Source organism: Phlebotomus papatasi, chromosome 2, assembly GCF_024763615.1.
Source record: "Phlebotomus papatasi isolate M1 chromosome 2, Ppap_2.1, whole genome shotgun sequence".
In the NCBI taxonomy this organism is placed as follows: Eukaryota; Metazoa; Arthropoda; class Insecta; order Diptera; family Psychodidae; genus Phlebotomus; species Phlebotomus papatasi.
In genome coordinates, this window is record NC_077223.1 from 36738948 (window position 1) to 36755301 (window position 16354).

The 16354-nt window shown below is 35.3% G+C and overlaps 1 protein-coding gene across 2 annotated transcripts in view; it reads right to left on the reverse strand.

Moving 5' to 3' along the window:
- Positions 1–6670: 6670 nt before the first annotated feature.
- The window catches only part of LOC129804038 (sodium-independent sulfate anion transporter-like), a 37565-nt gene continuing 27881 nt past the window's right edge, over positions 6671–16354 (reverse strand). For both annotated transcript variants that reach the window (XM_055851019.1, XM_055851018.1), the window contains exons 2-6: positions 14367–14563; positions 13420–13531; positions 9142–9482; positions 8735–9038; positions 6671–7626 (exon numbers count right to left, since the gene is read on the reverse strand). In XM_055851019.1, coding sequence (XP_055706994.1) covers positions 6803–7626; positions 8735–9038; positions 9142–9482; positions 13420–13531; positions 14367–14563 — 1778 coding nt within the window. In that variant the 3' untranslated portion in view covers positions 6671–6802. The remainder of the gene's footprint in view (positions 7627–8734; positions 9039–9141; positions 9483–13419; positions 13532–14366; positions 14564–16354) is intronic.

A 16354-nucleotide genomic window follows, 5' to 3' on the forward strand; every position in this document is an offset into this window, starting at 1 on the left:
TAGAAATTTATTTTTTCATTCCTTAGCACTGTATTTTATCACTAAACAATATTCACTCCACTTCTTGGCCAAAAAGGTCATCCTGGCCTTAAGAACTATTAACCAAATTTTATTTACACTCTGGAGAACAAATAAAAAACAATAAAAAACACGTGCATTGAGAAAACTCGATTACATTTCAATTTTTGAAGTCGTTTCACTTTCTCCTCAAAAAATGTTCTAGTTCTAGTATGTTTTCACCGCAGTATTACTCTGAGGTACTCGATTAGTAATGGAATGGTTCACTCTTTCGCTTAAATATTAGCGAAAATTGGTGGTGTTTTCCGACAAGTAATTAAAATATTATCAATTTCAATTACGTTAAGCGTCGGAGGATGGGGCAGATAAGAAAAATTCATGTTTTCCCACTGGAAGGGGGCGATATTTTTATGGTTTTAATGCTTTTAATGAAACAAACTGTAATTAAAAAAAACAGTCTATAAAACTTCTTACACAGCAATGCAAAAAACGTTAATTAAAATTTAAATTTTCGTGGTTTTCAGCGTAAAAGCATAACATTTTAGACGACTCTTAAATTAAGGTCAGCTGGCATCTATTGTGAATAGGCCTTTTCAAGAAATGTCAAGTAAGCTAAATATCAGTCAGCATTGCGTTTTCATAACAAATTGGAAATTATAGAATACAAGAGTAATTTTCAATATAATATTATAAAAACTATTGATATTTGTTCAATAATTAGTGCACTTTCCATGGTCAGTTTAATTACAGTGGAAAAGTCAACTCAACAGGTAAGAATTAGATAAAAGATTCATGTTTGGAGTGAAGGCTTGGAGGAGCCTCCTTGCATTTGAAAAATGATAGAAAAGAATACAGATTTTATGGAATTTTATGAATTTCCTGGCTGTATAATCCCAGATTCAAGTTTTTCAGTCAAAGAATGTGAGGTAGCACATCCTTTGAGAAGAAGAATCTGGAAAGAGTCCTGAAGCACGTCACAAGGGTGACGTGGGGATTGTTAAGAATGTAGAAGTCTGGGTGGTGGTGTGCGATATGTTTAGTATTAGGAGTAGAATTGCTCTGCTCAGTATATAAACAATCGCCGATTCTCAATTACCTTTCCAAAGTTAAAGCTGGTGATAAGCCTGTTTTAGCCCATGGCAACCATGGCAGCTGAGATTCTTTTAACCCATTTTAACCCTTTAAAGCCGTGTCCTAAATTAGGAGGCTAAAAGTGAGTTATGTTTCGCAATTGTTTTTGTAAAACAAGGAAACGACCAATCTTGAAATGTTTTGCATTAGGTTTACACATAATACTATTTTTTTTGAAAAACAAAATACAAATGACCGATGAATGAGTAAATTAAATCAAAAATAAAAGAAAATCGTGTAAACAGGACTATTTTGCAGATTTTGTTAATGTATTTTTTTGGGCAAAATTTTGCCATCATAATGCAGTAAAATGTAGAAAAATGCTTTTTCATCTATTGATTGATTGATTTATCTATTGTCATCTCTGTTTTTTGTCCCACCCTCCGTGTGGCCATCGTCGTCTTAGCGTCGATTCCAACCTCCAGGACGGAAACGATGGAAATCTAAAGGGATAGCCGACGGTGGTGTAACTGAGCTAGGTTTTTCAGGACAATCTGTCCTTCCGGTGAGCGTCGGAATTTGTTGATCAAATCCTATGAATCAAACACATAATTTTACCAGAGCTTTCGACACTTATGGTGTCTTCCTCAGTGATTATTAGTTGATCTTTTCTTTAGATTTTTTGTCACTAATTCCTCTATTTTCTTATGCATCAGTTTTGAATTTGGTTAGGAGCTAATTTTCTTCTTTCTTTTTTGCAAGCGAAGTTCGTGTTCGCTGTGCTTAGCTGTAAAAACATGTTTTTAGGGGAGGGGAGGGGAATAGGGGAAAAAGGGGAAAAACATCTAGAGATATTGTTTTTTATTGGGGGTCATCGAAGACCGGAAGTCGACATCTCTTACCGTTTAACCTCTAGCTCGAGAACAAATTTAAGGTCAAGTAAAAAAAAAATTTCGAAAAAATTATTCAAAATCGATACTTAACCGGTTCATTACCGATGAAGATCGATACATCCGGGTTCAGAATTTCAATACCTTTCTAATAAATATAAATTTAACCAAATCGGTTGAAAAATGGGCCCTCCAAAGTAGTTGACATTTGACCTTCAATCATTCAAAATGGCGAATTTTCCAGTCATAAGTATATTTGGGCGAAATGTTCGCCTGGACTACCTCTAAAACATATCCGACAATCATTAAAAAAAGCTTAGGCCAATTTTGAGAAAACCCGAAAAAACATGGTTTTGGAGAGGATTGAGGGGGGGTTGGCGAGGGGAAAAATGTCGAGATATTTTTTTTTATTGGGAGTCATCTAAGATTGGAAGTCGATATCTCTTACCGTTTAAGCTCCAGAACAGTGAAAAGTTGAAAAAAAGACGATTATATGACTGCTCTCTCTTTGAGTTCGAGCAGTAGAAAATTGTCGGTCTACCACTGACAAACTCGTCTTTAATGGCTCCGGCACACCTTTTAGATCAGGAAAATTTCATGAAGTCGAAATTCGAATCTCTCTCTTTCTCACGTGCTTTACATATGACTGTCTCATTCTTTCGCATACCAAATTCTATTGAGCTAAATTAAATTTGGAGTGATGTTTAAGAGAAGAAGAAGAGTGCGAGAGAATGAGATCGACATATGCAAAACATGTGAGAAAGAAGGGGATCCGAATTTCGACTTTATGAAATTTTCCTGATCTAAAAGGTGTGCCGGAGCCATAAAGAGCTAATTTAAAAACTGGGTTATGTACATCGGAAGGAAACGATATTGTAACTGCATCCTGAGGCAAGTTTATGTAAAACTTGATAGGATGAGCATTACAAATTGGAGGAAAAATTTTGCCTGTGTGGCATTATGTATTGGAATTTGGAATGGTGTTCAAAATACTTAATTGAAATAAGATGTTTTGTGACCGAAAATCCCGAAAATGGTAGAAAGAAGGATATTATAGACTGTCCGGGGATTAAATACATTGCCGTCACAGAAAACAGTCTATGGTCTCAAGGATGGTGTTACTGTGTGGTAATGGATATGTAGAGGGAAGATCTTAATAGAAGATTAGCTCCACTACAATTAAAATGTCATTTTATGGGTGTGAAAATTGTGATTAATTTTTATTTAGCGGAATTATACCATGATACCATGCTTAGCTCTGTGAGTGGCGAATGGTCAAACCGGTGGGTAGGTTACGAAACCAAGTCTTTTGTTTTCAGAATATCTTTCCGAATTACATTAGTCACAGCGGTTTATTTATCACCTGATTACTATCAAACTAAAATTACATGCTTCTATCTATATTGATCTTCCAAAACACTTAAATAGTTCCTTGACTTATTCGCAATATTTGTCCTTATTTCCTGTTACAGATACTAGAAACGTTCTATACGTTCTGAGAAGTTGTATATCATTGTTTAAACTTCAGACCTCATCTACTTAAAATTTCTTCAAAGTTTTATGAATATTGCCTAAAATTTACAAAATGTCTACTGAAGTCTACAATTCAGACATTTTTTCAATGTTGGCTAAAACCATGAAAAAACGCGATGGAACTGGTGATAAAGATCAAAAACAACAGGAAGATCAAAATAAACTCGATCTTCAAACATGTCTCGGTGCTCGGGAAATTGTACTTTTAATTAGAGAATTCAATCCTACGAAAAATCAAGACTTGACTGCGTCAGAATGGATAAAAGAGATTGAAAATTTGGGTAGTATACATAAGTGGAGTCCTTATCATCTCTTGCTCTATGCTAGCATGAGGCTGGCTGGTGTAGCCAAGATATGGTATGAGTATTCCTTAGAAAGCATATCGAATTGGTATGATTTTAAGAAAGGTCTCATAAGTAATTTCCCACGAAGTACTGATACGGCTAATATTCATTCAAAACTGATTGAAAAGAAACGAGGATCTTATGAGATGCTTGAGGAATATTTTCACTGCACTGTGCAACTGGCCAAAAGAATCAAATTAGATGATGATTCTATCAAGGATTATTTAATTCGCGGACTTGATGATTCAAGGCAACAACTGATATTGTCTTCAATTGGATCGTGTACTCTTAGTGAGTTTTTACAGCATATGCAACGTCTTGAAATAGAATCAAAAACTGCCTCACGCCAATTACGCCAAGAGGATTATCATAAAATTTTAATGAAGTCCCCTGCGAAACGTAATAGATCTCCTGAGAAATTTACAAGGGATGACAGAAATACTTTTGCTCCTCCACCTGATAAGAAAGAAAGAGTTCGACGAAGGTGCTTCCTTTGTAAATCAGAAGATCATATCATAAATGATTGTCCATCAAATCCAAACAATCCTGATAATACGTTGCATAAATCACCAGAAACTCAATCAAGGTCAACGTCAGAAGAAAGACCGAATTCTCCCTCTGAAAGAAAGAGAAAACGTACTTGCTATATCTGCAAGTCATATGATCACATAGCCATAAATTGTCCAAAGCACCGTAAAAATTTGGCAGCTACTAAATTGGAAAATCAGGCAGAAGCTAAATCTCATTCACGATCAAATCCACGGTTAAACTCAGAGAGAGATGAAAAATGTTGGGATTGTGGAACAGTTCATGGAAGATATGAATCTTGTCCCAAGTCTTCGTCATACGGTAGGACTTCTAATCAAAGAGGCGTAAAGACCTGTCACTATTGTAAACAAGTGGGTCATTTCGTATCAGATTGTCCAAGAAAGAAAGAAGCAATGGGAAAGAGTTCAGGAAGGTATAAAGAAAGTCTGACGAGGGAAAATGATGATTACAACAAAAATGATCAAGATGATTTTGACTTGAATGATTTGGATGCTGCTGACTTAGTAATTGATGAAGATTATGATGATGACGATATATAAGATTTCCATATAATTTCATTTCAAAGAATTATAGGGCAAACTTAAGCGAAACCTGCAACATTTGTTTACATTCGTTTTGTAAAACATTATACAATTACAGAACAGGAATTATTATTTAATAGCGAACTTATCCTTATAATGAAAATGTTATAGTTCTTCTATCTTAATTGAACGCAAAAAATATAAATTGCATAGATAATCTAATGTTAAGCGAATATGTTTTTGTAAATTAAGCAGAAATATTTCCAAAAATTAAAATAGATCAAAAAAATATGTGGTATTGGTGATTTTACGTTCCTTATTTGGGTGTGCGATGAATTCAAAGAGAAACAAATAGGATGAATCTTCAAAAATAAGTAAGTACATACAAAAAGCTTCTTTTGAAGCTGTATAGTGACTTGATTTTGATGTGATATATGATATGAAGTGATAGTGAAATGAGTGGAACATAATTAAAGTGATTGTAGAAACAATTGCTTGATGGAATTTTTAGTGAAAGAGAAAAACTTCCAAGATGAAGAATTGAAGAAATGAGGTTTAAGAGAAAGATCTTCAATTTACGACTGTGTGTCGTTTTTGAATATCTGTTAAATTGGGAAGAGTTGAAAGTCAGTGAAAAGAATCTGATATGTAGCTTATTACGGAGAATCGGATTATGGTCCTTTCGTATGAAAGTTCGTCAATGTGGCGATTTCATAAGATCGGCCACGAAGTACCTGAGCAATATAGGCATACCTTGTACACTTAGTATCTCTGCTAAGTCGAATTGTCTTAGTACCGCGTGACTGACTGCTCCCTGCTGTTCGAAAGCTTTTCATCAATTGTAACACTTAAGAATAGTTTACTCGGATCGGATATGATAGATCGGTTCGGAGAACACCTTGAGTGCTAATTAAAGAAAAACTTTCGAACAACAAGAGAAGGGGCAAACTCAACCCCGCAGGCAAGTCACCCGCATCAAAGGTAAGTAGTAAAAATTCTGTTCTTCGTTCCGATAGTTTTTAACACTACGCAGCAATTCGTCGTTTACAACGAATGCAGACACAAAGCAAATGCAGTTAGCACAGTTGCTGATCCAACCGACAATATATCGATTCCTTACCTATGATAGTTAATTTGGGGTTTTCGAGGGACCGAACCCTTATCTCACCCCAGGAGAAAGTTCCTCAGTGTGACGATTTCATAAGATCGGCCACGAAGTACCTGAGCAATAGACATACCTTGTACACTTAGTATCTCTGCTAAGTCGAATTGTTTTAGTACCGGGTGACTGACTGCTCCCTGCTGCTCGAAAGCTTTTCATCAATTGTAACACTTAAGGATAGTCCATTCGGATCGGATATGATAGATCGATTCGGAGAACATCTTAAGTTCTAGAATTAAAGAAAAACTTTCGAACAACAACAGAGGAGGGCAAAGTCAACCCCGTAGGCAAGTCACCCGCATTAACGGTCAGTAGTAAAAATTCTGTTACTCGTTCTGATAGTTTTTAACACTATGCAGCAGTGCGTCGTTTACAACGAATGCAGACACATAGCAAATGCAGTTAGCACTGTTGCTGATCCAACCGATAAAACATAGATTCCTTACCTATGATAGTAATTTGGGGTTTTCGAGGGACCGCACCCTTATTTCATCCCAAGGACCATTTAAAAGTGTCCCACTTTACAAACTGTAACAGAGACTTTTGGGCCCCAGATTTCATACCAAACTGTTCAAAATGAGATTCTGTAATAAATAACATTTATTTGTAAATATAAATTCACAATTATAATCACTGTCAAATTCATACAATTTAGCTTCTTTCACGGATACTGACTGTGGAAGATATGAAAGAAAAGCTAAATCATATCTTTAATCAATTACATGTGACACCGTTGATATAGTCCTGCTTTTCATGGTGCCACAATTTGACTAGATCATCCAGGTTGTCCGTTCGCTTGAAAAGTGCACCGAATTCAGGGCTTATGCGCCAGGCTAAGCCCACACACTGCCTTGGCCAATTCCAAAACACTAGACTCTTGCCCATGATCTTAAGATCCCCTACCAGTGTGTTGAGGTTCATAGCAGCAGTGAAATCAATGCTCTGGACATAGTGACCATTGAGGACAATGAGGTTCAGTGTATCCGGAGCATTGAGTGTGTACTTCAGTACTTTGTACTTGAAGTTTTCAGCTGCTGAAAACACCAAACTCTGATCTGGTGATACTACAAGTACCTCAGTATCAGATATTTTGCGAATGTCGTGTGGTGTGCTAGGTCGAGCAGTGCTGTAGAGAACGAATAGGATATTCACTCCAACCCCTATGACAATACCATATTCGAGTCCAAGTAATAAGCACGCTATTAGTGTGACCAAGAAGGGAAGCACTTCTATTCGTCTAGTACGCCAGAGCTTGAAGAGCAGCTCGTACTCTACCATAGAGAACATGGCCGCCAGAATCACGGCGGCGAGTGTTGTCTTGGGAATGAAATAGAAAGTCTGAGCGAGAAATCCAAGAGCTAAAAGGATCAGGATTCCTGTGAAGACGCCACCGAGAGTGGTGCGAACGCCACTAGTGTTGTTGACGGCTGTTCTTGTAAATGAACCCGTAATTGGCATTGACAGGACAAAAGATCCCATTATATTGCACATTCCAAGAGCAATCATCTCCTGTGTTGCATCCACTGTTTTTCCTTTAGCTGAAATGAAAAGAAAGAGTTGATTCAGAATACGTTTAAGATAGAAGTTGATCATAGAAAAGGGTGAAAAAGTTGATCTTTTTAATAGATCATTAGCGGTAAATCTGTCATGGTTTATGAGAATCGCAAAATTTAACACAGATTAAAAATTTTTGATTCCCGCTGATCTCCATAGAGGATGAACGATCGGTTTCTATCTTAGAATGATATTCTCGAACTTAGTAGAACGTAGAAGATCAAAGATCGGCGTCGATCTTATTGAAAACCGGTACTACTTTGTACAGGGCAATGATCTTGTGATTTTCACCGGTGTCTTAGAAATGAACGTAACGTTTTGGATGGGTTGTGATCTCCCATCAGTTCTCTGTCTGAGAGCGGTATCATTCCTTTTTCGCTTGATTATTTGTGGGAGGCCGCAATACTTAGCTTCACTCCTTTCACTCCAGTTTGGCTCCTGGAGCCTCTGCCAGAGTTCGGGGACTCTTGGTTCCTAGAGCTAATTCACTCAGTATTAATTCAGTAGCTTTCACTCCTTCACTCCAGTTTGGCTCCTGGAGCCTCTGCCAGAGTTCGGGGACTCTTGGTTCCTAGAGCTAATTCGAATCAGCTTTCTCATACGCTCTTTATCAAGGAGGTAGTAATGTTCAATTCACTTCCTCCAAGTGCCAGACTATCTATTGACGGAATAGCGGCATACTTCTAGTCTCAGTCTAACTAGACATTTCTTTTATTATATTTGCTCCTGTTTTTAACATTTTGTTAATCTTTTTTTCACAATTTTCTTCTCCTTTCCAAACATTGTAAGAGGGGCGAACCCTATATGTTTGTGATTAATAAATAATAATAATAATAAATGATCGACATTCCATGCGTTTCTTTGCAAGTGATTTAATCGTTGCTACAGATCCGATATTAGCATCGATTTGACCAGAAAATCTGTATAGTTTGTCGTAGTAGCGATCAGCTACCAATATCTAGCTTTAACCGGCATATAACTAATAAATCAACATTCAATGTTGATTTTAGAGAAATCGGTAGAGTGAAACGTTCTAATTTAAGCATTGCAGTAATTATACCCTTCCTCAACCCCCTAAAAAATAATACTTACAAAAAGCTTTAGCAACTGCTACGCTCTCGAGTATTGATACTAAGGGAATGGCTACAATTCCTGATCCCAAAGTTTTGATCATTTCGCTAAAAGGTACAGTTTCATTGTTAACTGTAGTGGTGAAAGGTGGCGGCTGGAATGGTGGTAGGCCAGAAACAACGTTTCCAGTGAGCGTAAAAGGAGTCTTATCGTTAAATGTGAAGAGAAGGTACGCAAGAACCGTGCCGCTTATCACAGCTAGAGCATTCCGTGAGAGTGACAAGTACCTAAAGAATACTCTCCACTTTTGAATGCTATTCATTTTCTGAAAAAAAAAAACATTAAAAAGAAAAGAATTCAGAATGGTTAACTGCTGGCAGTTACTTAAAAACTGACGAAGATAAATCATGGTGATAGAGGTAGGTTACCTTAAGAACTAGTAAGCATATCACTGTGATGACTCCGAGGACAGTGTCCCAGAGTTGAATATCACTGATATGTTGGAAGAAATTGCTCCACGCTTCAATGAAATCATTTGCGTGTCCTGGAAGACCAAATAATGCTTTAAGCTGGGTACTGGCAATCGTTATTGCGGCTGCCGAAGTGAATCCTGCTGTCACGGGGACGGAGATGAATTGCACTAGGAAACCCAAATTTAATACTCCCAACAGAAAGATTAAAATTCCACTCAGGAAACAACTTAATACTGCGTAGTCAGGGCTTGCTGTCACGTAGTTGGCTACCATTAGTGACATAATGGCTGTTGGTCCTGATTAAAAAGAGAATTGAATTAATTTTGTTTTCTAATAGTACAATGGGTACAATGGAGTAATTTGGAATCGGACCTATCTTTGAATTTCGAGGTTTTTTCACTGTTACAGATATTCAAGAACAAGGCCATGTAGACTCAAGTCAAGAGTTAATTATTTACCCGATTCCAAATACCTTGTATCCTATACAACTGCATGAGTGATTTTAAACGAGTGAGTGGTGCATATACAGCCTTTAACCCTTTAAGGAATATTGGGTCACCGGTGACCCAAAAATGATTTTTTTCCTACGGCTTTCTAAAGTTGTATTTTGCTCTGAAAAGTTAGAAAAAATGATTTTTTCTGACCCTCAATTTTTGATCTTCTCGTCCTTAAAGGGTTAAGATCGGGCTACTTTTTAATTCGGGCAGCAGTTAAATTTGAAAAAAAGTTTGTTTACATTTTTCAAGTGTGATTATGATCATCAAATCAAGCAAATATGCGTAAATTTGCCATGGTTTGCCTTAGTTCTGATGTGTTTTTGCATTATTAAGGGGTTTTCATGAAATTTACCATAAATATGAATATGTGAACTCAATATATATATATGCAAATGAATAAAAAATCGTTGCATTTCAATAAATTTGTCGCCCGAATTTCTCTCTAATTCGAGTGACATTTCGGTCTGAAATGCCCGAATTTAAGAGAGTCTACTGTATTTTTTATCCAAAGTTTGTGTATAACGTTTAAGAATGAATATCATTTTCCAATGGATTTATTTATATCTTCTGAATCAAAATGACAACAAATCCATTAGGGGAATTCCGTAACACTCTGGCCATGCTATATAAAAAATTTCGTTTGATTCACAGGAGAGCTTTTTCAAAAAAGTGATTCTGTAATCGTGACATTGTCGTATGGCACTGTAAGAAATGACATATATTTGAGATTTTTGGCAATCCAAATGACAATGAATTTTATGAAACAAATCAACCAAGGCCTATAATTGCATAATATAATTAAGTAAAAGGATTTCATTAAAAAATCAATTGTATTCTTGCATTTTCTTGCACTTCTCGCATTTGTCAAAAACTGAAAAATTTCTTGCCAAACAACCAAATATCAATTATCATAATATTAAGTGTTGTTCTTTTCGAAATACTTGAAATAAATTTGATTTTTTGATATTTTATAATTAACAATAACTAACAGTATTTTATAATTATTGATGCATTCTGTGTCACAATAGAGACCTCTATCGCAAAAAACAACACTAATTTGACGGTAGGGTCGAAGGAACACCTGTTCGACAGGGAACCCCTATCTTGAAATTTATTTAAAGTAACTAATAAAATGTAAATAATATGACGTTTTTTTCATTAGTCTACGTTTTCTGATAAGGATAGATGTGCAAATTTCGTATTCCAAATGGTAGGGGAAAGTGCTCTCCCTTCGAACGTTCATGCCTTCGAATAATGTGATTTATTAAGTTTTTCATAAGATTTACACTAAATTATCACGCAATTATCAACAATTGATGATAAGCCAACTAATATTTAATAGAAATGTGTAAGTTTCTTAGGAAAACTAAAAGAATATTCGCATTAATCGAAGGCATGAGCGTTCGAAGGGAGAGCACTTTCCCCTACAGAGTAGGGTGTTAAGTCCTGACACGACTTCTGAAAATGTCAATAGTTGTTCCTTTCACCCTAATTATTTAAATATTTCTTGATTAAAATTGCTTCAATAAAGTGGAAAAAATACGTTAAACAAGGAAGATCTGCAGTGGTGGTATTATTTGGTCGTCAATGATAGAATATTTGTATTAGGTGAGATTCTTAACAATCTCACCTACTATAATCCTAACAAAATTTCATGTCGTCCGATCGACCTCAAATTTGGCCAAAATGTGTTTCGCCACTTCCTGATTCCGAATATATATGTGGCTATTTTACGTTCCCGGCCGGCCGGCCGGCCGCTCTTTGGAGCTTAATAGCTCCTAAACTAAAAAAGATATCGACTTGCGGTTTTCGGCAAAGGTTATATATCGGGTGAAAATTGCAAGTTGGTGCATAGACCCCCCACCCCCCACCCCTCCTTCCGCCATTTTGAAGACCCCCCTTTTTTTGTTTTCTCAATAGCTCCGCCCCTATGGCATTCAGCGGACTCAAATTTTAGTATGTTATAGCTGGGCCTTAAAGCTTTCCATCAATACCAAACTTAAGGTCCCCCGACCCCCCTGACCCGAGCTATAAGGGTCCAAAAAAAATTTCTTAAAATGGCCATAACTCCGGTTCTAATTGTCAGAATTTAAAAAATGAGGGCTTTTTGGAAAGCTCTCGTGAAATGCCACTTCCTCTTCTAACATCGCAAGTTCATAAAACCACCGCTAGGGGCGCTTTTTTAAAAAAGAAAATTTTTAAATCTTAAAAGTTAAATAACTCAAAAATTCCATTGTGCATCGGGCTGAAAATTTAGTATGTTGTAGCCGTTGATTATACCTATCAAACAAAAAAAAACCTTAAGTCGATCTAAAACCCCTGACCCGAGCTATAAGGGGTCAAAGTTCGAACATTGACCGACCTCTATCTCCGGTTCTAATTAACATAGCGACCTAAATTTTACCTTTTTGGTTTCGTCTCAATGAGCACTTTCAGATGGAAGTTCAAAAAGTCACCACAGGTGGCGCTGTGATAGCGTCAAAATTCATCGAAATTCAAAGTCATTTTTCTCAAAAACGGCATTGTGCAAGTTAATGAAATTTTAGTATGTTGTAGTCCAGTCTAGGACGTTTCCAAAATGGTGCGTAAGCGCGCTGTGGTTTCAATAGAACCGGAGATATGAGGGGTCAAAGTTCACAAAATTCAAAAAATCATATCTCCGGTTCTATGTGACCGATTTTGATGAGTGAGGGCTTAAACGAAATATCTCACCAAATGCTACAACTTTCTAGAATATTTGAACTTCGTGGGACCAACACCAGGGGCGCCACAGTCGAAAAACCAATTTTAATATCACATAACCTCAATTATCTCGACTGTCGCTGAACCGATTTTGATGATTACTTTGACACAATTGTAGAACACATTTGTCTCTACATTTCGTCCATACATCATTTTCCGCTCAGACTACGCTATCACTCCGATTTTGCCGTTTAAGTGTGAAAAAAATGATTTTTCCCATAATAACGCTTTGAAATCACTCAGATGCCAATTTGACTGCCTCTACTCCACCAAGACACTTAAAATAGGGTTTTAAATGGAAAGTCCCACAAAATACAACAATTCTTTGAAATAGTTGAAGCTCAACAAATGACTACTTGGGGCACTCTGGATGAAAAAACGAGTTAAGAAACAAAAAACCTCGCTTATCTTGGCTTCTGAGTAATCGATGAGATCATGTTCTATGGGAAAATTATAGAGAACATTCTGGTCTACATTTCACCTATATATTACTTTTGTGCCAGTTCATCCAAATCCTTGATATTTTGGTTTAAATACAAAATTTGCATAATTTCACGAATTTGATTCAAGATAACTGAATGGCGTCTCCCAACTTCAGCTCTAAATCGAATTTGCATGCACTCCGAGTTAGCTCACGTTAAGAATCTCACCTACATAAGCCGGTTAGGATTATCTGTCCCTTTTATAAAATGGTAAATTTAATATATAAATTGCCTTAAACCAAAATGATGAAATATACCAAATATTTGGCAAACTAAATTTTTTAAGTGAAATCTTTCGTGCTGATCAAAAATTTGACATAATTTTAATAAATGCAAAATTCATGAACATGATTTTTTTTTCTCGCTTCTGGAAAGAGTTAAATTTCTTTTCAATAAATTATTGACCTCAAAAAGCAAAATTTCACTCCAAATATTTCAATTCGCAAAATATTGTTCCAAATTTTTCAAACAAAATAAACAGAAATAAAATAAAAGAAAAGCAAATTATTTACCAATTGTTATATCTTTACAACTTCCAAAGAGGAAGTACATAAAACAGCCCATAAATCCAGAATAGAGTCCATATTGTGGTTCTAATCCAGCCACAACAGCATATGCAATTCCCTGAAAATTTTATACAAAACTTTATTTAAAAGTTGTTAAACATATTTCTAAATATTTATAAATAAGACTTGTGCAGTTTTTGAGTTAAAACATATTCTGGAAAAATAGAAAATTTGTAGATTTTATTTGAACAAAGCGACAAGTGGTTTTGTTTTTAACTTTATGTTGAATGTATTTTAGAGGTTCAAGGTTAAAACACATTACTCATCATCGTTCAATTTTTCCAAAATGTTTAAGCCGATCAAAAGTTTTGGGTTATCAAATACTGTTTCGCATCTGCCAAAGGAGAAAATTGAAAGCTTTCTTATGAAAAAACAATTAACACAAAGAATTAGTCCAAGAATTATCCAATGAAAAATGAATCTTTTATTTTAGCACTTTACTGTTTTCAAAACAGTCAAGACAGGAACCAATTCAAAGTAAAGTCGATAATGCAGAAGCACTTGAGAATAGTAAAGTGCTAAAAGACATCTTAATTTTTCATTGGAATACCACCATTATCGTTTTTTACGATAATTTGGCATCTGTATTACATATTATGAGGTATTTCACAATAAATTAACCGAACAATCGCGCAAACTTTTAACAATTTGGATGAGAACTTTGCGAAAATGCTTTAAGATTATTACAGTAAGCCAAGACACATACCAAAAGAATTAACTGTCTTCACTATTGTGCATATTACAAATCACTTTACCTATACTGATTTTGAGAATTATGAGTTTGAGAGGAAAATAATTGAAATAAATTAAATAAAAGTTTGACATGGTTAATTATTTGGTGTGTGTCTTGACTCACTTCAATTTAAAATTTAATACAGAAGTAATTGCAGTACCTGTGGAATTGCTGTCAAGCCAACAGTCAAACCTGCCACAAAGTCAGAGAATAAATAATTTAGCTGATATTTTGGCAACCAATTGAGAATAGGAAGCCTCTTGAGCAATGTTGATTTGTCACAGAATCCACTGCATTGTCTTCGCAAAATAGGAAGGATCTCTGGAAACTCTTCGCTGTAATCTTCCGGAGGTGCTTCTACAAATCACATTAAAAAAAACGCAATTAGAGGCAATCTACCAAAGAAAAAACTTGTGGAATTGTGAAAAATTATAAAATTTTCCGCGACATGTAGACAATTTCCGAAAGCAATATATAATAAAATTATCGAATGTCGCTTCAGTATTTAACTAGAGAGTTGGCATTACAAGGAAAAATATTACATCCATAATTCGCAAAATAGCTTTATTGTTGACCGACCGGCATTGAAGTTTTTCACTATTCTAAATTTCTGGTAAATTAAGCTTAATATAATTCAACGTATTTATTAACATGTAGTTATTGTCAATTTTTTTTGTCACATTAAGAATTAATGTGTGTTACACGTGAAATAATTTAATGGCTAATTGAGTTTTTAACACTATACCGTATTTGAAGAACAATCAGTTTCAATTTAATAATTTTTAAAGCAATTTTCTGGTACATTGTCATTTATTTAGTTGTGTCAAATTTTGCTAATATTAGATGATAATAAGAGGCGCAAATATTGTTGCCGAACGATGAGATGGTAATCCCAATGAAGCTTCTCTAACTATAAAAGTGTGACTTTTTCCATGCACTAACAACATGACAATGTAAGATCATGATTCACACAAGAAAGTTTATTTTTTAAATTATACCTCGAAAAATCACCGTGATTTTCTGTTGTTGTTGGACTATTTAAATGATCTCTCAATATATCCAGGAAATGGTCAATTGGGAAAAATATTGAAATTGCATAAGTGAGAATAACATTCAAAATCGACTTATTTTTAGCAATAAATTTCGTGTGTACCTTTTTCTGATATTTATTTATTTGTTTTTTTTTTTGCTTGATTCTCTGTATATTGCTTTAACTTATTCTCAACGATAACCACATGAGTACATTGAACTTTAAACAATTTTTAAGTTTTCAGTTTAATTTTAATATTTTCATCCTCCTTTTGTGTTGGTAATTCAAGAATATAAAAGCTATAAACTTTTTATTTACGATTTATTTTATTTTAGATTGTGTAATCCCTTATAAACTTTGCAACAAAATGGAAACTTCAGATAAAAACACTCATCTAATAAAAAAACAATGACTCTATCACAGGAATTAGCAATTTTATTAACAACAGAAAGATCTTTCAAAAGTAAGTAAAAAATATTATAGGGGAAGTGCTCATAATTTTGGACAGTCTGCATATAAGCATCGATATCCCAAGTTTGAAGTGCGATATTTTCAATACTAATTGACTTTTTTTGTTACTCTCTTTTCAGAAGGATTGTTTAGAAACTTGGCAAGCTATTTATCATCTCATTTTTACTAAAATTAGTTTTAATACGTTTAAAAATGAATTGGTATGTAGAGGTGAATTTTGACTCTTATTTTGGACAACTTGGTTATTAATTTTTACAACTTGTCTGTAAATTTGGACAGCTAATCCGCCTCAACAGGATGCCCATTGTTCTTCATTTCATGAACCAATCTTACCAAGTCCTCTTCCTGGTTATGTAAGGGAAACGTGGAATGTCACAAGAAGCCCAGAAACTTTCCATATCATTCATTAAAGTGAGTTGACTTCGCTACTCCAAGTACCTGCGGATTCGCTCATTCCCTGCCCTTTCCGGGAGCCTTTCAAGGCATTTCTCGCTGCATCTCTTTCATAAAGATGGTGCTCCTTTGTTTCTCCAGGCATTTGTCCAACCTAGTCATCACAAAAGCTAAAACTTCACGAAATTTTGTGAGAAAGACACCTGTCCAAAATAAGGAGTATCACCTCACTGGTAAATGTCTTAAAAAATTTC